At 39.5% G+C, this 23,229-nt stretch overlaps 1 protein-coding gene across 4 annotated transcripts; it reads left to right on the plus strand.

Moving 5' to 3' along the window:
- Positions 1 to 1,304: 1,304 nt before the first annotated feature.
- Positions 1,305 to 17,684, plus strand: LOC143886706 (U-box domain-containing protein 44-like). 4 transcript variants are annotated; one of them, XM_077390790.1, is made up of 5 exons: positions 1,305 to 1,622; positions 2,840 to 3,236; positions 8,978 to 9,549; positions 9,661 to 9,970; positions 15,770 to 17,684. In XM_077390790.1, the coding sequence occupies exons 2-5, from the start codon at positions 3,224 to 3,226 to the stop codon at positions 17,344 to 17,346; spliced, it is 2,472 nt and encodes an 823-aa protein (XP_077246905.1). In that variant the 5' UTR covers positions 1,305 to 1,622; positions 2,840 to 3,223; the 3' UTR covers positions 17,347 to 17,684. The 4 variants fall into 4 exon arrangements, with proteins under 4 accessions (XP_077246905.1, XP_077246908.1, XP_077246909.1 ...); XM_077390793.1 differs by lacking the exon at positions 2,840 to 3,236 and having other exon boundaries at positions 1,306 to 1,622; XM_077390794.1 differs by lacking the exon at positions 2,840 to 3,236 and having other exon boundaries at positions 1,306 to 1,622; positions 8,981 to 9,549.
- Positions 17,685 to 23,229: the final 5,545 nt, after the last annotated feature.

Here is a 23,229-nt window from a genome sequence, read left to right on the forward strand (position 1 = left end):
CCGGTTTTTTGTACTTTGACAGCCACTTTAATGTATTGGGGGCTGTTTAGATACATTAGTCGGGCTGTCCCAAGTAAAAACAGGGGTTAATACATCATTTCCCTATATAAAATCCTAATCAGGAGGTTAAGGTCGGCACGGGACTTCCATGTATCAAAATAAGTGAAATGTGTGCGGTTATCAAAATGCAGATTTTATATGATGTGGGCGTGAGAGGTCGGTCCATATGTTGCAATAAGTACAATGGGCCCACTTCATAGGATGATCCAAACCATTCATTTGTTGGGCCACAACCTAAATAGGATGTATCCCATAAATCATCTCCACTTGCCAATCTGCAGAGGGACTGCGTGTTATAGAAATCTTTATAGATGAGGAGGGTTAGGATCATCTCATTAAAAATGATTTACGGGCTACATCCTATTTACGTTGTGACCCAACAAATGAACGGTTTGGATCATCTTATAAAGTGGGCCCATTGTACTTTTTGAAAAACAAATAAGACTACTGATGGCATGTTTTACCATCATTCTCCTTTACAACTGATGTCATGGATACGTTTTTCGTGGGATTACGAATCCTAATAATTTTTAAAAACAAATTAAAAAAAGTTTATACCAAAGAGTTGAATGCAATATCGTCTTAAACCCATTATCAAAGCATGGTCAATAGCGCGTGAGAAATGAGGTTAATAAAATAGGGAAATGATTTCAGCACAACTATGTTTCGATACATTCGCTCATGTATCTTGTCTTTTAGTTTTTAATTATAAGGTAAGTGTATTTTGGGGGACAGTAAAAACCTTTTACAGCTCTTTAAATATAAAAGACAAGAAACATGAGCGCCTTGTATCAAAAGATACTTGTGTTAAAATCATTTTCCATAAAATATGGAGTCCTATTATCAAAACTGGGAGTGTTGATTTCATTCTCCAAGAAAAATTAGCTTTTGCAGTGGGATTACTTGTCTCCATTCACGAAATGGCTGGTCAGACATGCGACAGACAAGCCGCGAATTGCCTTTTGTGATAGACGTTAACAATATCCGGCGTCCATTGCAGTCTGTAGCATGTCAGACCAGCCACCTTCTCAATGAAGACAAGCCGCAAAATGTCTGTCGCATGTCTGACCAGCCACCTCCTGAACGAAGACAAGCTGCGAAATGCCTTCTGCGATGGAACCTAGCAAATCCCAACTCATAGATATAGTAGTGGGGCTGTTCTAAGTAAAACAAGGGGGGCGAATATTTTACTTCCCTTTTGCAATAAAACCAAGTGTGGGCTCATCACCTTGTCCCCACTCTCTCTCTCTCTCTAGACGAGGACGACGACCATGTCCTTAAAGTCAAACTCATCTTCTTTTTGTTCTCTATTTTTTTTTTCCTCGTCCTTGCTCAAAACATAAAAAAATTCTCAGATTTTCCTCTTCCTTTTTTTAGCTTTTCCTTGCACCCTATTCCATACAATCTCTCTCTCTCTCTCTCTCTCTCTTCGAAGCCTACATTCTTCCATATTTAGTCTGCATATTGCCCGTCCATGACACTGCTTATTTGTTTGGTTTTTCGTCAGTGTTCCAAAACAATTATCAGTGGACAGAGCATGGAACTGTTTGTATTGTAAGAAGGTATGATTTTTTCTAGCTAGGGTTTTTTTTTGTAGGGTTTGAGGGTTTTGGGGGAATTTGTGTTAGGATTGTTAGGGTTAGAGTTCCTAGTCCTGTTTCTTTTCCTTTTTTTTTTCTACAATTTTCTTTGTGTTAATTTTCTATCTTTTTTTGTGTCTGCCTATTATGTAATGAATTTATTATATGCTTAGTGTTAATCTTAATATTGGTATAGAACTGCTTGGACTGGAGCTCGATTCCCCCCATTGAAATTGTCAATTGTTTAAATCTGAACTGTAATGAGAATTAGAATTTTCAGTTGTATTATGGAGAATTGTGATTAGATCCTTATTGGGTAGTCAATTGTTTGTCTGATTTGGATCTGATGTGAACTATTTAGTTACAACAAGAGCTGCATTTGAATGGAGACTAAGAAATCCCATCTGAAAGATTTAGGGCATTGGTCATGGTGGGTTGCTCTCATTTGGTATTCTCTCTTTGTTTTGAACACGACATCTTGGCTCTTGTCTTCAATCAGAGAATCTTATTCCTTATGTTGGTGATTGATGAATTCATCTGAACTTTATTCCCAATTGCCTGATCAATGATTTCATCTGACATCATCTGATAAAATTACCTGGATTATATAATCTTACTTTTTATTTTATCCTAGAGTTCTAATCATCTCAAAGGTGTTTTTAGCTTTGTAGAGTTCCACTATTGCCTTTGTCACCTGTTTTCTTTCTAAACTTCTTTTATTCAGTTAGTGGAGCTTGAAAATTTATGAGACGATGAATGAGTCTTTTGCAAATGGTAAATTCTAATATGCTTCATTAGCACTTACTAACAGTTGTGATTCCAAATAAAGATTGCCTAACTATCTGTGTTTGCCAACTTAACCTGCTGAGACTACTCCCTCTAACTCTAATTGTTTTTATCATGTTTTATATTTTTATTAAATTACATTGTCTATGATGGTTACTAGCCTGGTATCATCCGGTTCGTCTAGACTCTGGAAAGCAGACTCTTAACAATCTGACGTATCTAGGTTCGTGGTTGGACCTACTTCATAAATTATCCATGTCAAGATGGCCTATTTCACACTCTTATGTGTTCTCATTTTTTAAACCTTATTATCTCTTAATTCCCTGCTTCCTTAAGCAACACTAATATTTGTTTCTGCACATTATGAAGACTTATTGCAAAATATCACATGCCCCCTCCTTTCTATTATTCAGGTGGTATTTTAGGTGTTTATGTAAGATCTTATGTGGGCAATCATTGATCTAAGATCGACGATCTAGATTGAAGAATGAGATTAAGTGTGAAATTACTGGAGTTACCTGTTTCCAAAGTGATTAGTTAAAGGTATAAGGGTAATCAGTGCATCTCATCCCTATCGAGACATGGATGATTAGTATAGCCCTTGATTCAATTGTATCCGTTGATTAAATAGATTAAGTCAACGAGAGTTCTATTGTGGGCGTGACTCTAGGAGATCTTTATCTATAAGTAAAGGGGTTGGTTTCTGCTGCCGTCTAACCTGTCATAAGGAGATCTCCCCCACGAGAGATCGGGCAAACAAGAGGGGCAGTAGAAGATCATCCCGTTCGATCCCCACTATGGCAGATCGAGGTAAGTTTCATATTCCTTTTGTATTCTAGTATATTTGCACCGCCTGATTTGCATGGTTCTAAACGATCTAAAGTTTATCGTTTGTATCAAAGCCAACCGTGTAAACCTAGAATCGCTAAAGAAAGGGATCTATTTTCCCTTAATTAAATTTGAGATTTGTGTCTGTGGTCGAATAGCCAGATTTTAACCCACGCCTTCTGAGACTAGTGCTATAGACCAACTCTGTCATCTTTAACAATTCTTTCTCTCTGGGAAATGGCAAACCAAATCAAAATCAAAATCAAGACCATTGATCCTGTGGAAAATCATTAGACAAACCAACATTCCGTGTATCGTTGGTGGCTGGTTTGCCTCCACAACTTCACCGATGACAGTACTTTTGCCTTCTTTTGGGCAATGATCATCCCTCCATCCAGTGGATCGGCCATGTTTTGGGCGGAGTTCCGGTGAGGTCTCATGTTTTGGAGCCGATGGGGCATGGTTATATTGCTTGTTTTACGGATCTAAAACTTATCCGTGCCGGTTTTGTCGGGGGAGAAGAAACCCTTCTCGTTTGGAAAGGAGATAAGGATGCTCTTTAATTAACTACATCCCTGTTTTTGATAATGCCACCCAAACCCATATGTAAAGACCAAAACCGTGTTGCGCACGACACGTGAAAGTGACATCAGAAGTTCCTTCTCTTAAATTCCAATATAAATAAGCATCAAGTCATCCTTTTCCCATAAACACCCGTATAGGTTGGTATAATATTGGTATATTTACCACAAGAAATTGCATGTGGCTGTACGACAGACTTTTAACAGTGTTTAAAATACTTGTTGACTTTTGATTTTTCCACCCTATCTAGAGTTGAAACCAAGTAAATAGATAAATCCTCTTTATTTACGGCTGTTGTGTGGTGCCTTTTAGGTAAAGTTTTTGATTAAAAATTTCCTCTTATTTAGGATGGGCCACCCACACTTTTTGAAGAATGTTTTATGGTTAGTATAACTGTATAACTAACCAAAGTCTATCTCATCTTGGTTAACGAAATGGTGAGGATTCTGCTTATATGTGACACATGTGCTTGTTGATCCGAACAGTGTATGTGCTGCCCCATCCTAAAGCGACCATGTGGGTCCAAGTTTGATCCTCTAAAGAATGAACGGCTTAAATCTATTACACAAGTCCTGATAAAAACCATATCCCACAGTTTTGATACTTCCACTATACCATGTGAAGTGAGTAGTGACCTCATGAGTGGATGTGTGGAAGTGATTAAGCAACTTTATAAAGTGTTTAAAAAACACTTGGAACTGTTTTGATAGAGGCACCTGTATATGTATAGAGCCTCGTCTTGCTATTGTACTTTTGGTAACGCCACCCCTATATTTTGTCCTATATAAGGCCAAGTTTGAATTCCACGCAAACAAATTTAGAATGCATTTTCCAGGAAATCTTGACAGTGCACCAAACACTATAAGATTGCTTATGAATACTTTGATAAGCTTGTATTGGTATACCAACATGTGAACTCTAGACACTGATTTTGATAACAACACTCATAGTTAATGTGTTAATTTGACATCCAGACAAAAGATAAAGGAATTTCCAGTGCTTACTATTTGATGGAAGCATCCTTTATTCTTTTTATTCTAATTGAATATAATATATAAGTGTATATATGATCACTGAGCATATCTTTTGATATTGGCACACTCTTGTTTTGTTTATGCATACATAGACACTCATATAGATAAAAGCACCTTGACAATATGTTTTACATGTACTGTTTACATACATATTGACACACACATTTATAGTTTTTGATATTGTCACTCTTGCATGTTTGAATAACATGTACAAAGTTTCAGTTTTGATAATTAAGGTGTTGTTTTGCCTGTAATACCCTTGATATTATGCTTAATTGATTTTGAGAAATTATTATAGTAGATTGAATGTAATTTGAAATTATAGAATTATCTAATTTTAATAATTATGATAAAATGCGATAGTTAAGTTTAATGATTATTATAATTGCCCAAAGGTAACTTATTAATCATGATGATTAGTCGATGAGCATTTTAGTTATTATTGAAATTAATCAGTGGCATTGTAGCAATTATTTTTGTGTAAAGATTGCTATTAAAGTCCTCTCGTGATTTTTTTTTTATTGAAGGTAATTAGGTAATTTTGAAGAATTACCAAGGATATTCATGGAATAATGCTTCATTAAGTTTATTGTTACTTCAATGAAAAACAATAATTACCTGATATACTTGTCCTATTCACATGATCTTGAAAGAGTTGGAGTGGGTGGTTAACCACCAAAGTGGTCCATTCACGGAGACTAAAGGACTTTCCAAATCATGTTAGGAAATTGCGTTTTGGATTATAGTGGGTAGAGGTTGGCCCAAAGGAAAGCCCTACTTGGCTCAATTCAAGATGGCATATATGCAATCAAAGAAAGTTTAATGACCTAGAAGATCTCTTCTGCCCAAGGGTGTTGACATTTTCGAAAGCTGTTATGATTTTCAACGGTTGTCATTGTGATAAAGCTCTGGACAGGACCGTCGCACGTTGTGATCTTATCCCAATGGAAAAAATACTTGGATGCAGGAAGGACTTCCAGTGAATTAATTAAAGAAGTTGTTGTAAAATTCTGGACAGGACCGTTGCACGTTGTAATCTTATCCCAAAGGAGAGATTACATGGATGCGGATAGGACTTCCAGTGGATTCTTCAAAGAATCTCGGTAAATATGTGAGTAACAAATTTTTAATTTGACTTTTACAGTAATCAACACTTCAAACATATCCAGTCAATTACTGTCGATAGAAATTCTGACCGGGACGAATTTTAAGAGATGGAAGCAGGACCTAGAGATTGTTCTAGGGATTATGGATTTTGAGAGGATGAGCCTCCAAAACCAATGCAATATTGCTCTCGTGAAACGAAGGCCAAGTATGAAAGATGGGTGAAGGCCAATCGAATGTGTCTTCTAATCATGCGGAGGTCCATGTCCCAAGCAATCATGTGTGGGATTCCTGAGTGTGATAATGCCAAGGATTTCTTGGATGTTGTGGGGCAGAAATTCGTTGAATCTGACAAAGCGGAGACTAGAACTTTAATGGATAAACTGATTAACATGAGATATGATGGAAATGGTAGTGTGTGCGAGTACTTACAATTGATAGACGTAGGATCTAAGCTTAGGTCTCTAGAAGTGGACATATCTGATTCATTTATAGTACACCTACACCTAGCCTTGCATTCACTTCCATTGAAATTTGGACAACTGAAGACCACTTATAATGCATCAAGGGAAAAGTGGGAGCTCAATGAGCTGATCTCCGTGTGTGTTTAAGAGGAAGATTGTTTGAAGAAAGAAAGAATTGAGAGTGCTCACTTGGTACAACATGAGAAAGCTAAAGAGTTTTCTTTTCAAAGTGAGAAATCAAACTTTAAGAAACCTTTCCAGTCGAAGACGTCAAAGCCGCAACAAGATCCCAAGCCTAAGAAGAGCTATGTTATTAAATATTTCCATTGCAGGAAGAAGGGACATAAGAAGATGGAGTGTCGGAAGTATCTAGCTTGGCTAGAAAAGAAGAAAAAGGCAACTAAGGTTCACAATCCAGAGGATTCAAATTAAGGGTGGAGTCGTTATCTAAGTAGGAAATGGAGAAAGTTTGCTTAGAGCTAATAAATTGGTAGGAAATAATTTATTGAAGTACGGAGGCTGTTTTCAGTTGATTATCTTTTTATGTACTTGGTTAGTGGGAGTTGTTCTTTTATTTGATATATTGTAATGAATAACAAGAACTACGTGTCTGTTTGATCCCATTTCCTGGTATGTAGGCAGCTCTTCAAGTTACTTAGAGCGTAGCCGGTTTGATTTAATAAAATAAAATTCTGATTCTGTTAAGGAATATGTGTATTCATTGGTTAATTGCGGAAATATTCGTGGAATGAAAGCCTTAAGTTTTACACTTAAGCATGACGGTAATAGTCGCATAAGGGCTTCAGGTAAGAAGCAAAAGAGCCTTAAGTTATACACTTAAGCATGATGGTTATTAGTCACATGAGGGCTTCAGGAGAGAAGCATAAAGGTTGACCAATATTGGATTTAGCGTAAAAGGATCGCATAAAGGTACGCTATTTCCATACTACACGTTCCATGTTTGTCGGTGACCAATTGTGAACGAGATTTCTAATAATTGTGATCATACTCGGTCATACACCGTTAAATGGAGTATTAACCTCTATGGTTCGTTATTGGAATCTTGTTAGACAGGATCCTGTTTGTGAGATGTTGTCACATTAATCTTATTTGGCCAAAAGGTTTTCCATTCTAGGTACGTATCAAGGTTAGTCTTATGCTCAATGCTTGCCCAAGTGGGAGAATGCAAGATCTTATGTGGGCAATCATTGATCTAAGATCGACGGTCTAGATTGAAGAATGAGATTAATTGTAGATTAAGTGTGAAATTACTGGAGTTACCTGTTTCCAAAGTGATCAGTTAAGGGTATAAGGGTAATCAGTGCATCTCATCCCTATCGAGACATGGATGATTAGTGTAGCCCTAGATTCAATTGTATCCGTTGATTAAATAGATTAAGTCAACTAGAGTTCTATTGTGGGCGTGACTACTCTAGGAGATCTTTATCTATAAGTAAAAGGGTTGGTCTCTGCTGCCGTCTAACCTGTCATAAGGAGATCTCCCCCACGAGATCGGGCAAACAAGAGAGGCAGTAGAAGATCATCCCGTTCGATCCCCACTATGGCAGATCGAGGTAAGTTTCATATTCCTTTTGTATTCTAGTATATCTGCACGGCCTGATTTGCATGGTTCTAAACGATCTAAAGTTTATAGTTTATTCCACCTGATATCGGTTCCCTTCGAGCCCATAATATAGCATGTAAATTGATGGTTTGCGAATCACCCAACTGAACAATCCCGTGCAATTACAAATCACTTCTTTGTCAAGGCATTTGACATTTAACAAAAGTAGGGAATGGGGAAGGTCTTGCCTTACTAGCCTAGTCTGTATCTTGTAGGATCCTAGCCTTTGACTTTGTTGCTTTTGAACCTTTAACAATTTATTGCTAGATCTCCTGTAAATTTAACATCAAAGGTCAAAACTCTTATGGTATAGAACGAAAAATGGGAATGTTGGTTTTTTTAATGCTAGGACTGTCAACCGAACATTAAAATGATCCTAGGGCTTTGAGATTGGAAATGGGAAAGAGAAAAGGTTTGGAGTTATTTTATTAAAAACTCAAAAGGAGAATGTGAAGATTTCGTTTTCAGCTTTAGCTCAAGCTTTACACAAGAGTCACATACTACTCAGATCAGGTTGATAAAACCTGCCTTGTCTATAAAATTGATGAATTTTCTGAGTACTCAATCAAGGTTTGATCGGATTTTGAAAACACCAAGTTGCACCTAAAACTTAGACCTGGTGTTTGGCTGAGTCAAGTGAACTTGCATAATTTTTGAGTATTTAATCGTGTTTTTAAACACCAACTGTTGCATGGTGAGAAATCATATCCTAAATTTGGGTTTTGTTTACTTATGTGCTCTGAGCTGGTGTCTTCCTTAGTTTCAAACTTTCAATACCTGCATCTCATAATAGAGAAAGCGCACCTTTACGAATTAATGACTTTATGTTCACACCCTTAAAAAATGACTTTATGTTCACATTCGATAATTTGCCGTGGGAAGACACTATTATGAATGTGTTTGTCATTCTTGCAGTAGGCTTTCGAGAAGATATGACAGAAAGCTGGGGAGGAATTTATGACCCTGGTAGCCAATCTGATGAGAGCTATCTACTTGATAGGCTACACATTGAGCCTATCTATGATTCCTTTGTTTGCCCTCTCACAAAACAAGTAATGCAAGATCCTGTTACCATAGAAAATGGGCAGAGTTACGAGCGAGAAGCAATTGAAAAGTGGTTCAAGGAATGCAAGGAAAGTGGGAGGAAGCCTATTTGCCCATTGACATTGAAAGAACTTAGAAGCACGGATCTGAACCCTAGTATAGCTATACGTAATACAATTGAGGAATGGAGTGCAAGAAATGAAGTGGCTCAGCTTGATATTGCTCGGAAATCCTTGTCTCCAGGCAGTTCAGAAAATGAAATCTTGCCGGCTTTAAAATATATCCAACATATTTGCCAGAAAAGCCGATCCAATAAACATGTTGTCCGCAATGCAGAGTTAATACCAATGATTGTTGATGCGTTGAAGAGAAGTAGCAGCCGGGTGCGATGTAAAGCCCTAGAAACCCTTCGTATACTGGCGGAAGATGATAATGACAATAAGGTTGTTCACATGTTTGCTGGTTTTCTTTTCTGTTATTCATGTTTCATTGTTCCACAGCTTCGCTAGCATGTATGCACTTGTATGTTTCTCAATTTTTTCCTCGTTTTGCAGGAAGCTATGGCCGAAGGAGACATCGTACGCACAATTGTTAAGTTCTTGTCGCATGAGCATTCGCAGGAGAGAGAGGAAGCTGTGTCTTTGCTATATGAACTTTCAAAATATGACTCTTTGTGTGAAAAGATCGGTGGAGTCAATGGAGCAATTCTTATATTAGTCGGGATGACTGGCAGCAATTCAGACAATATTTCTACTGTTGAGAAAGCTGATAAAACACTGAAGAATCTGGAGAAATGTGAGAAAAATGTGCGCCAGATGGCTGAAAATGGTAGACTGCAGCCTCTTCTTTCACTCCTCCTTGAAGGTACTTCCTGCCTTTATCTGATTTAAAATTTTAGCCCCTCTTATTTTCTTTCAGAAAATTGGATTTACTTATTGTCCTGTTCTCACGTGGTAGACTATGATTCTGTTGAGTGTCATTTGTTTAACTATATTTTCTTCTTAAAAAAAGGTTTATAAATAAAATGACCTCTTTTTTCTCTGTCATTAGTAACAAAATGACCCCTTTTTCCATAGACGGTAGTATTTATTTATAGAAATTGGTTTAGATGTGTTGTAAGCAGGAGTTTGTTGGTTCAGCCAAGTTGAGAGGTTTTCTTTTCGAATGGTTGAATATAGCTTTTGAAAGGATCTGAAAATCTTAACTAGGATTGCAGCTTTAGTCCTTTGAGGGAGGGCAATTGGGGCTGTCCTCTCATTCCCATTAATTGAATGAATAAGATCTATGACAATGCAAGGAGGTGGTCTTTTTCATGTCAGGTTGGTCTCATTCACTCCCACCAATGAAAATGCAGAGGGGCAAGCTCCTACAGAAGACCAACCTTGTCCCCTTAATTATTCCAGTCAATATCTTTTAGAATTCTAAATTTGTGGTGAAAATATGCTTGTTGCCGTATGCAAATTCCTAACATCCGTAGAAACAAAGCACCGACGAAGGCTAGGACTGTAACACCTGTATCCTTTTTGGGTGCGGGAGTAACCCAGAAATACACACCGTTCAGCCCGGGGGTCTAGTTTGTCCACACCTGGGCCCAGTTTGTGGACAAAACACACACAACCAAACACGCGAGGGGTAAGAGGAAATGGTTCACCGTGAGGGTGAAGGACCAAAAATGGGGATTGATTTCTTAAGGCTGACGAAGGAAGACGGTTTGCGAGGAAGCATGACGTAAGAATGGCATCACTCCAATATACCTTAGAAACATGCATCTGAACAAGAAGAGTACATGTCATGTCCAGAAGGTAGCGCAACTTCCTCTCAGCAACACCATTTTGCTGAGAGGTGTATGCACATGAGGATTGGTGTAGAATGCCATGAGTGGTTAAGAAGTCCTGAAACCCCACTCGAAGAGGAAAAATACTCTCTAGCATTATCTGTTCGTAAACACTTAGGGGACAATCATATTGAGTAGTAATTTCAGCATAAAAGGTGCGGAAAGCAGTAAACACTTCAGAACGATTTTTAAGTAAGTAAACCCATGTCATTCTACTAAAATCATCCACAAAGACAATAAAGTATGTATATCCAAAAAATGACTTGGTCCTCGAGGGACCCCATACATCGGAATGAACCAACCCAAAAGGTCTCAAAACTCTACTATCAGGCCTAGAAGGAAACGACACACGATGGTGTTTCCCGAGTTCACACGACTCGCACTGAAATGGCTGAAGGCTAGAGGAGACAATGGAGGTCTGCCTGAGGCGCTGAAGAGATGGATGACCAAGACGACAATGCCATTGATAGGCATCAATAGAGCTGCGCAAAATGGTGGGAGAGGGATTGCACTGGAGGTGATAGAGGCCGCCCAGCTCACGACCCGTTCCAATCGTCTTTCCAGTTGAGAGATCCTGAAAAACACAATATGAAGGGAAAAATGAGACAGAGCAATGCAAAGATTTAGTAAGCTGGCTGACTGATAACAAATTAAAAGGAGAGGTGGGAACACACAAGACAGATGATAGGGTTAGACCCTCATGGGAGGACAGAGAACCAGTACCAGAAATGGGGACTTTGGTGCCATTAGCCAGAGTGACAAAACGAGAAGGAGAAGGAGAAGGAAATGACTGAAATGATGTTAAGGGATTGAGAGTTACTCGTCACATGGTTGGATGCCCCAGAATCAATGATCTAGGAGCTGGAGCTAGTGAGAAGGGAAGCAGGTGCACTACCTGACTGGGCAACCCCGACTGATGGAGGGTGGCTGCTAAGGCAGAGACGCTGAAGCTCCTTATAATCAGCTCTGGTGAACTCAAAAGGCTCGTCTGGAAGATCTGAAGCAGAAGACTGGAATGTGCCATCAGTAGGGGACGCCGCAGAGACGTGGGCAGCGCGGGAATGACGGAGCTCTAGATGAAGCACGAAGCAAGTATCAACACGGTGACCATCCCTCTGACAGTGAGTGCAATATGGCCTACCACGACCACCTGTACTACGGCCACCACCCATCACACGACCACGGCCAAAGGAGCCGCGAGCACAACCAAAGGAGCCAGTGGCACGACCAAAAGAACCAGTGCCACGACCGGAAGAAGTCCCAGTATCATAAGAAGCAAGGGCGGAACCCTCTGAAGGAAGCATAGTGGAGGAGCCTCCTGGGGCACACTGCTGAGCACGGGAGTAAATCTTTAGGAGAGAGGGGATGGCCCCTGAGCCAATCATCTGCTGATGGAATGGTAAGAAGTCCGGGTCCAAGGACTAAAGGTAGTGTATAGCCCTAAGCTGATCCCGCTGACAAGCTAGAACCGTCAGATCTGAAGTGAGGGGCATAAATACATCGAGCTGCTGGCATAGAGAGATAAACCGGCTATAATGGTCGGAGAGGGATAAGTCTCGACGTTCAAGACGAATCCACAAAGAGTAGGTCGCACAGATGCGAGTGAGGTTATCAACCTCAGAGAACATGAGAGCAGCATGCTCCCAAATGTCCTTGGCAGTCGCCAAGTCCATTATCGGCCGAGAAATATGAGAAGCCATGCTCTGCTATAGTAACGTGCGAACCATCGCATCATCTTGACACCACCGGTCATAGGATGGATCTGAGGAGGGTGGAGGACCCCGCTCAATGAGAGACATTCTGCCGCGAGCGAGAAGATAGGTCTCAACAGCCCTTCTCCAGCTAAGATAATTGGAGTCGTCAAGGCACTCCGAAGTCATCTAGGGAAAGGACTGCTCAACAGAGGGAGAGTACATTGTGGGATGGTAGCTCAAAGGAGAAGAAGCCCCGGGAGGATCAGTCACACTGTCAGTAAGGGAGGGTGAGAGAGGAGGATCCGAAGTATTCGATGGATTCATTGGAAGAGAAAATGCTCACGATGGCCCGAAAGGAGATGAAATAGAAGAGACAAAGATAAGTCACAAGGGCGACTCCATCAGACGAGGGCGGCTCTGACGACAAAAGAGAATGAGAAGAGGGATAGAAAGACAAGCCACATGTAGCATCAAAGAGGAAAAAGGCTCGGGCCAATACTGAGTCATGCGGAGCTGCGAAGACGAGGGATAGAAAGAAGGTGGGGATTTAGGTCATAGATAAGGAGGGAAAGAGAGGGATTGAGTGTTGGAGGGGTATGGGGTTGGAGTTAGATAAGGTAATGAATAGGGTCTAGGGCTTAGAGAAAAGAGGGAGTGGAGCAGTGGGGGGCAACCAGGGGGCGAGAGGAAGAAGAAGGGGCAACAGTGGGGTGTAGGGGGGCAACCAGGGGGGGCGAGAGGAGGAAAGAAAAGGAAAAGAAGAAGAAGAAGAAGGGGAAAAAAAGGAGAGAAGAAGAGGGAAGAAGAAGAATGAGAAATGGGTTTAGGTCATAGGGTTGGGTGGAGAGAGCGGAGAAGAAGAATCTCCAATTTGGTCCCTAGGGCACAAAAACCCTAAGGCTTTGATACCATGTTGGAGAAGAACCAAAATGAGAGAATAGAATGAGTTAGGGTCTCTCCCCTTCACTCAAGTATATAAGATGGGAAAGAGGAAAATACTACTATGCCCTTATGGCATACATACATAGAAACACGCATAGATATCCAACACCTAAAATCTCATGTCAGAAACATCTTCCATGGACTTCGTAACAGAGATGCTCCATTTTTAGAAACTTGCATTGCGATATTCACGTGATCGTGGCAAATATTACTTTAGGATATTTGAAGGTTGTTTGCTTGCACTCTGGAAGAAAAAAGGGAAAGTTTTTTGGGCTATATCTCTTCTAGCAACCATGTGGGTTCTTAGGAAATAAAGGAATGATGAGTTTTTGAAGGTGTGGCGAAGTCATCTTTTTTTTTTTTTTTTAATTAATCAAAGTTATAGCCTTGACCATTGCTTGCGCAAAATCCTTCCCTTTATTCCGCTTTTTCTCGGCCTTTGCCTTCTGGGAGGGCTGGAAGGAGATTTGCCTTAGTGTGGAGCGTCGACCCTCTGTTGTGCAATAATGGCAGCCCCCATCCACTGGGTTGTTGAAACTAAACTTTGATGGTTCTAGCCTAGGAAATCCTGGGCCAGCTAGCATAAGAGGCGTTATAAGGGATTCCAGGGGTGAGGTTATGTGGGCATTTTCAGGGCCTATCGGGATAGTGGATGCTAGTAAAGTAGAGGTTCGAGCCATTCACCGGGGGATTTTTCATCAAGAGGTTTCCTATTTAAATACAATTTTTAATTAATTATCATCCAGAAAGATTTGATTTTTTTATTAACACATCTTTTCGGAGGAAATTTCATCTCCCAAACATTCTTCATTTTTTCTTTTGAGGAGGCGTCATCTTTATCATCTTTCTCTCTTTAGAATGTCCCTGGAAGAGACTTTAAAGGGAGTCTTTATCCTTTTGTTCTTTCTTTTGGGGCAACCGTCGTCTTTATCTTTTGCGGAAAACCACCATCTTTTGTCGTCTTTCTCCCTTTAGGAAGTTCTTAGAAGAGACTCCAAAGGGAGTCTTTTTCATCTTTATCCCTTGGAAAGTCCCTGGAAGAGATTTTAAAGGAAGTTTTCATCATCTTTCTCCGTTTAGAAGTCCCTGGAAGAGACTCTAAAGAGAGAAAGATCTCTTCCCTGAAGGAAACCTGTAGAAAGAAAGAGAGAAGAAGAAAAAAGAAACGGTTAGTCCTCCCTCTTTTCTCACCTTTCTCTTCTCAACTTTTCTCCCTCAAAGATCCGACCCCTTTGCTGAAGGATCCTCTCTCTATTTATAGACTTCTCTCGAAGTGGTTGGCAACTGCCACCTCATCCCTTTTTCTCTCAACTTCATGATCTCCACTTCCCTTTTCGTGGGGAGTTACGTAACTCCTTTTTGAAAAGTGGGTGACTCATTTCTCTTTTTGTGAGTCATTTTTATTTGCTAAAGTTTAGGGATTTAACCTTTTTATATTTATCTCTTTTATCCCCTTTTTCTCTTAACTTCACGATCTCACCTTTCTTTTTGGAGCCGTCGTGGGTGCCACCTCATCTCTGATCCGGGATTCCAAGATCACTTCTCCTTTTGTGGGGAGTTACGTAACCTCCCCTTTTTAAATATGGGCGACTCAAATTATTTTGTTCCCTTAAATTTAGGGATTTAATTTTTTATATTTATCCCTTTTTACTTTAGGGATAAGGTGATATGTAACCACCCTTTTCCTCTCTCTTCTCATTTTAATAAGGGATTTACTATTTTGCCCTTGTTGTAAAATTTTGAGTCTAACATATGTTCATCAAATGGATGACTGCATAACATCATCCCCATCTACATGACAAGCTAAAAAATTTCAAAGGAACACTTCAGCTTGAGGGTATACTTGTAATTTTGTATATCTTCAATGTATAAGGTCGTAACATGGTTTGATTCGTTAATGCAACATAACTCAAACCACATGAATTTTATGGTTCTGTCTCTATTTCTCATCCTTCTTCACAGTTTCTTGGTATTATTATGTAACTCTAACATACTTGGATTCGTCCAGATACATTTTCGATATTCTATGCTTATATGAATTGTGTTTATATAATAATCATGTCAGTCGAAAATCATAAAATAACTCTATAAATTCATTGGCATGTTGTTTTCTCTGAGGTCTCCATGGGACACCTTTTGTCCGTCCTGAGTTATTAACCCATTTACTCTATCCCTACGTGGCGATTGATGCAGGTTCACCAGAAACCAAATTGGCAATGGCTTCATACCTTGGTGAGCTGGTTTTGAGCAATGATGTGAAGGTTTTAGTGGCCACAACAGTGGGTTCATCACTGATTGATGTCATGAGAAGTGGCAATATGCAGGCAAGAGAAGCAGCCTTGAAGGCTCTAAGCCAGATTTCATCTTTTGAAGCAAGTGCCAAGGTATTAATAGATGCCGGGATCCTCCCCGCTCTTGTCAAGGACCTCTTCGCCGTTGGTGTCAATCAACTTCCCATGAAGCTGAAAGAGGTCTCCGCAACAGTTCTTGGAAATGTCGTGAAATCCGGCTGTGATTTTGAATCCATTCCTATTGGTCCCAACAACCAGACTCTCGTCTCAGAAGACATAGTTCACAACCTACTCCATCTCATCAGCAATACGGGTCCCGCCATCGAATGTAAGCTTCTCGAGATCCTTGTTGGACTCACCGCATCTTCTACAACTGTTCTGAACATTGTCGCAGCCATTAAAAGTTCTGGCGCTACTATCAGTTTGATTCAGTTTATTGAGGCTCCACAGAAGGATCTACGTCTCGCGTCAATAAAACTTCTTCACCACCTCTCACCTCACATGGGTCAAGACCTAGTGGATGCACTATGTGGGACTGCGGGCCAGCTCAGCAGCCTTATCAAAGTCATTTCCGAGACGGATGCAATCACAGAAGAGCAAGCAGCTGCCATTGGCCTGTTGGCCGACCTTCCAGAGAGGGATTCTGGCCTCACACGGAGGCTTCTAGATGAAGGTACCTTTGAATTGGTCATCTCTAGGGTGGTCAAGATTCTGCGAGGAGAGACTAGCCGTAGCCGCTTTCTTACTCCATATCTAGAAGGGCTGGTCCAAGTTCTGGCGAGGCTCACATTCGTTTTGGCCATTGTTCCTGGTGCTGTCAAACTTGCCCGCGAACACAATCTTGCGGCACTGTTCACCGATCTACTGCGGTCAAATGGGCTTGACAAGGTTCAGATGGTATCTGCAATGGCATTAGAGAACCTTTCTCAAGAGTCCAAACGTCTGACAAATTTGCCGGAAGTGCCAGAAAGCGGCTTTTTTTGTTCAATATTTCCATGTTGTAGCCAGCCACCAGCGATAACTGGGCTGTGCCAGGTTCACCATGGTTTCTGTTCATTAAAGGAGTCATTTTGTCTTTTGGAAGGAAAAGCAGTTGTGAAACTGGTGGCATATTTGGATCACACGAACGAAAAGGTGGTTGAGGCGGCACTTGCGGCATTATGCACATTGTTGGAGGACGAGGTTGATGTAGAGCAAGGAGTGCTGGTCTTGGTTGAGGCACAGGGGATCAAGCCTATATTTGATATCTTGCTTGAGAACCGGACAGAGATTCTCCGGAAACGGGCGATATGGGCCGTTGAGAGGATCCTAAGGATCGAAGACATGGCATTTGAAATTTCTGGTGATCAGAATGTGGCGACGGCACTGGTTGACGCTTACCGGAATGGTGATTATCGAACCAAACAGATTGCCGAGCGTGCACTCAAGCATGTTGACAAGATACCAAACTTCTCTGGCATTTTCCAGAAGATGGGTTAAGCTTGACATGTTGCCCCAATAAATGTGATGATATGAAATTATAGGAGTGTATTTTTATTTCTTTCCCACAGGTTCTGAATGATTGGATGTCCAATTTATGGTTTTGGTTTAAAGTTTACATTCATGATTGCCCTTGTCTGTGTAGAGTATTATGATATATTCCCTTTCCCATTTAGTAGGAAGATTTAAAGAATGATGTTCATATTTTCTTTTGAAGTTTTATTTGGAAAATTGTGGGGATCTCTTGTATGTATTCCAAAAATGTTGATTTGTGATGAATACTGATGTTAACTGTCATTAATGTCAATAAAATCAGAATAATTGTTAGTGTTTTTTTATTCTTTGTACATGTACAGTTTTTCGAAGAAGTGCATCCATGGAGGGATCGACTCCGAATCTGTCAAAAGAGTGATCGACTACAAAATCTGTCCATGGAGGGATTGATTCCCAAATTCATGACTCTGATCTGCATATTGATTACCCAAGGGATGCCATTAACACTAAAATTTTAGTTCTCGGCTGGTAAATATCTGGTTTTTGACCACTGATACAATTCTTATAGAATATATTATTAGCATACAAAAGGAGGGTTTTCAAAACTTAGAAGGGGAAGATATATTCCAGTTCAGAACAGTTGCATCCACCCCTTAATTAATTCTCATGACTCCAGTCTAACAGGTGGTTGACATGAAAGCCTATTCTTCTTCCCCATCAACATAGTTTCTTGACTTGTACAGAAACACAAGGAGTTCCAGATCAATTGATCAGGATCAAAACACTTTTCTGCCATTTGCACAAGAAGCACAAAGCCCTTTGGATATCTCTTCTACTACAAAAAGCATCAATTAGAGGTCTATAACTTGCGTTTAAAAAAATAGAGGTCTATTACTATCTGCGTCAGCTAAGAAACTTCTGTCAATCTCAACCATCTCCTTCATGAGTTTTTGAAGCACTCCTTACTGTCCCTTGCCTGCAAAATCCACTGATCAGATCATTAACATTTGGATACGCGGATTTTAGAATCCAGGTTTTTAGTTTGAAAACAGTGTAAAACAGTGTATGCTGCCCTGACAGCGTTTGTTGGATTTTAAGTGAGAAATTCAGGTTTTTAAAATCTCTCCTGCATCCTGAGATTTCTAAAACCTGGAAATATGGGAGGATCTGCTATTCTCTTGCTGACGGAAAGAAGGGCGAGAAGTAAAAAACGAGTAAAAAACGACGGCTGGTCCGCTTCTTCTCGTCTCTTAGCTACAATTTTGAAGAAATCCCGGATTCTAAAATCCGTGTATCCAAACCCTAAACGTTGACACAATCGGAAAGTTGGCATTTTTTTTTTAACAGTGCCAAATTTATACAAACACCCGAAACAAAGATACATCGAAGGGGACAAGATGTCCCTATAGCTACTACATTACAACCCTTTCCAAAATTGATATTCGGGAATCCCAGTATCTCCTTACCGGCACACTTATCTAATTGTACTGAAACTGCAACCCAAGTAGCTAACTGTAACAGTTTTCAGCAAGCAGAGACCAGATTTGGATATGGTAACAGATCAATTTACAAGCCGTTGTCTTCTAGAAATCCTTGAACTACCTCTACGATCTCGTTCTCCACACCTTCCTTTGCCAATTGATCAGCTTTTTCATTGGCTAATCACCTCTTATGCTGAATTTTGGGTCCAATTCTGCACACAAGAGGTCTCTAATTTCTGCAGTAATGTCTTCAAGCTTCCACAGACCCCTGACTTTGTTTGTTGCCCAAGCCAATGCATCTGTGGAGTCACCTTCGATGATTAAAGGCCTGGCCTTAGTTCCCAAACTGGTGCTCTTGCTTCCGCTTCATTTGCATCGCAGATACTCGCAGGGCCCGAGGGCCCGTATAGGACATCAATAATCTTCCACTAGAGTCATGAATCAAAAACTCCAATACAAGCTCAACCCAGGTTTTCTTTAGAGCTGCCATCAAAGTTCAATCGGAAAATTGGCATTCACCCCCATTTCATTCATCAGCTCGAATGCTTAACGGACTTGTTGTTAGCACAAACCACCGGTCCGGCAGACAAAGAAACAAGAGCACTAAGAACTCCCTCTTCAATAACCGTCTGATCACAAACCTTCTTTGCTTCTCCAACCTCACTCTCCTCAGAGAAACCCACTACCTTCAAGCTCTTATCAACAGCTCTAGGGAAGAATCTCCCCACCCCAACTAAAAATTCTATACAGATTGTAAATTATACTATTATATGGACTTATCCGATTCCCGGTCCCCCTGTGTTCTCCTCCCATCGCATTCAAAATCTTAAATACATCCCCACTCCTTCCTCCTTAAACTGAACACAAACCTCTAATCAGAGTATACCTCCCCTCGTGGAAAAGAAAGTGAACAAAGATGGCTTATGGTTTTCATTATTTGCATTAATAATACAACAAAATTCCATGAGAAAAATAAAAAGTAGGTGAAATTATGGGAAAAAATGCAAGTCATTTCCTTTTTCACTATTCTTTGCACTGAGGAGAGGCAACCAAACAGAGCCGCATGTGATATTCGGATTTGAGCTATTCATTTTTTTTTACCAAACTTATGATCGAGTTCAGCTCATTAACACCCCATTGGTGTATTATTCTTAGGGTTTTGCTAACGAGTGTCCTAAGGGAACTTGTTAAGTATCGTTTAATTGCCATTGGGAGCTTGAATTTACTAATACTTTTAGACTCTTACACATGTTTTGAGATTTTTCTCTCAAAGTATGTGTAAATTCAAGATCCTGGCAATTAAATGATGCTTAACAGGTGCCCAAAGGGTGTTAAATTCTAGAGATTTCATTAAACTTTGATTTATTACAAAGAAGTCAATCGATGGTGTTTATATAGAGCACTTACATGATGAAGATAGAAGGAAGATCGTGGTAAACATAGAAAGAGATAATACTAGAATATTCTAATTTAATCTAATTACTAATTTAATTAAGCGACCTATTCTAGCTACCTTTCCTATTCAACCCACTTGCCTAATCCCATTCAACCCACTTGCCAAATCTACACCAAGATAATCCAACGGTCTGATCTGACAAATCTTAACAGGGAACTCATTAGCAAAACCCTTATTCTTATTGGAGCTGTTCATTTTTCCGAGTCTGGTCCATTAATGCTCGTGATATTCTAATGAACCAAAATTTCATTAATTTTTCATGGAAGATAGTAAATAAGTGGGTGGAATTATGTGGAAAAGTGCAAAACCTGTCCTTTTTCACTCTCCTCTATGCGGGCTGTTACATTAGGGAGCAGCAACATAGGGGCGTGGAAGAAGTCATACTCAACTCGTTCATTTCGAAACAAGCCCTACTCAACTCCTTCATTAAATCTGATTTTCCTCTTATAAGAGCTGTATATATGCCGCTTGAGTATAGTTAATGCTAAGAATTAGAATGAGACACAGTGAAGGAAGACGATTCGAAGTAAGTGAGCTTGTTCAAGAGGTTTTTTTTAAAATAATTTTATATATTATCGTATCATTAAAATTTGTTATTATAAGTTCTCTTTTTTTTGTGACAAACATAAAGATATTTTATGCAATACTTTAAATTATCTGGCATTTAAGAGTTACATTTTATTCCTATGTATGTATCTTATTTATGGTATTAAAATGTTCTAACTTTTATATTTGTTTGATTATCTATATATCAGGTTATTATTAAACAATTGTTCAAATATAAATGAGATATTTGAGGAAACCACACAAAAGGTTGGTAAATTTGCATCAATTTATTATTCATTTTAGATTTTGTAAGTATTTGCATTTCGTGCGTTTTATACGTGTTTTAAATAAAAATCCTCCGTCGACTTGTTAAAACTATAGCTACCAAAAAATTCGTAGTTTGATGAAAAGATCGCTCCGGGAGCTAAGTTCTTATTCATTCTTAAATTTAGGAGAACTGTGTTTTCATACGTTTCATAGATGTTTCCTCTTAATTAAGAGTATACTTCCTATTTAATTAATTATTTTTTCTTAAAAGAGTGTTTTCTACTTTGATAATATCAAATACGTGTATTTAAACTTGAAACTCATCTTACAAACATCTTTTTCCAAAAACTTAACAAGAAATCTACATGAATAAAATATGTGAAACTATAAATCGTTAAAACTTGTTTTCTCTTTAGCTTTTTCGAGCTTTTTATATCTTGGGTTTTTTTTCTTCTAAACTCCATGCTTCCCACTTTCACTTCACACATTGCTTCTCATACTCTTCTCACTTTGAAACTTATGATATTATGTGGAACACTTTCTTGCAAAACTATTCTTATTTTCTATTCATTTTAGGGAAATGATATAAGCACAACTATGTTTTAATAATTGCATGATCCTAGGTTATCTTTTCTTTTATAAATGGCTTGTAAGAGATTTTTGGGAAATGTAATGAACTTTTGACACCTCTCTGAATGCTAAAAGACAAGAAACATTAGCGTAAGTAACAAAACATGATTGTGCTGATATCATTTCCTTTATTTTATTCAAAATGCAGAATAGTACACTATTATTTTTTCCATCGTTACCTAAAATGATGCTGACACCCACCCTAATGCATGGATATGTGTAAAGATGATGGTGTCCACCCATTAAAATCTGAGTTGTAAAATGGTGTACCCCACTCATAAAAAATAAAACGGTAGGGCCACCCTAATGCATATGGATGGTGGCCCCACCCATGGATGTAAAATGGTAGGCTCGCCCCATCAAAACATGAGTAAAATTTAGTACTTTCGAAATCTGAAATTTTTCATTGAAAATTTTTCTGAAAACAAAAGATTAAGACAAATGTTGCATATCCATTCGTTGGATTGCCACTCTATATTTATAATGAATAGGGTGTTCTATACATGGAAGAGTACAGCATGTCATATCTCATGACAGTAGGATTTCATGATTACAATCAATCAATATAAGGAAGAATATAAAATACAAAGAATGAATAAAATATTCTCTTTCCCGACATGGCATTAATTGGAAAGGCATTCCTTCTTTGGCTAGTCAAGGGTGACATCATCAATCCTTATCTTATTATGTTGAAGATATCTTCCTTCTTGGGCTGCTGCAGAATGGAAGATTTCATAATTCAGCATGATGTCATGATGCCTTGACTATATAGAAGGTATGTCATGGTTATCTTGAATGAGATACGTTAACACCCTCCTGCAGGTTGGACGGGGCGGTAGAGACGTTCAGCTTGTCACGTAGCCATTGAAACCGTTTGATGGGCAAACCCTTTGTAAAACTATCGGCTAGTTGATCGGCACTATTGACGAAAAACACTCTAAGAGCCCCAAGAGCAGCCCGCTCTCTAACAAAGTGATAATAAACTTCGATATGCTTGGTTCGGGCATGTAAGACAGGATTGGCAACAAGATAAGTAGCACTCACATTGTCACAGTATAGTAGCGGAGGGTGCTTGATAAAGAGACCTATGTCACGCAGTAGATATTGCAACCAACATAAATTGGCAGTAGTAGTGGCAAGAGCTCGGTATTCCACCTCTGTTGACGAACGGGAGACAGTGGGTTGTTTACGAGAGCTCCAAAGTATGAGATTAGGACCAAGATAGATACAACTACCGGATGTAGAGCGACGATTATCAGGACATCCTGCCCAATCCGCATCAGAATAAGCAATCAAGGCTGTAGAGGGAGAGGCCCGAAAGAAAAGTCCATGACCAATAGTACCCTTAAGATAACGCAAGATGCGCTTTACTGCGTCCATGTGTGACGTGGTTGGTTGATGCATAAACTGGCAGACCTGATTTACTGCGTAAGAAAGATCAGGTCGGGTCATGGTTAAATATTGTAATGCATCGACAATGCTGCGATATGTGGTAGGATCTGGGAGAAG

Source organism: Tasmannia lanceolata, unplaced genomic scaffold (assembly GCF_043159265.1).
Source record: "Tasmannia lanceolata isolate RefF3 unplaced genomic scaffold, GAP_Taslan_0.1 ptg000011l, whole genome shotgun sequence".
NCBI lineage: Eukaryota > Viridiplantae > Streptophyta > Magnoliopsida > Canellales > Winteraceae > Tasmannia > Tasmannia lanceolata.

Bases quoted from the DNA above. Each gene is read 5' to 3' on its own strand.
- LOC143886706 (XM_077390790.1), top strand. The intron at 9,550-9,660 runs GTTGTTCACATG...CTCGTTTTGCAG, and splicing joins AAGATGATAATGACAATAAG to GAAGCTATGGCCGAAGGAGA. The intron at 9,971-15,769 runs GTACTTCCTGCC...CGATTGATGCAG, and splicing joins TCTTTCACTCCTCCTTGAAG to GTTCACCAGAAACCAAATTG.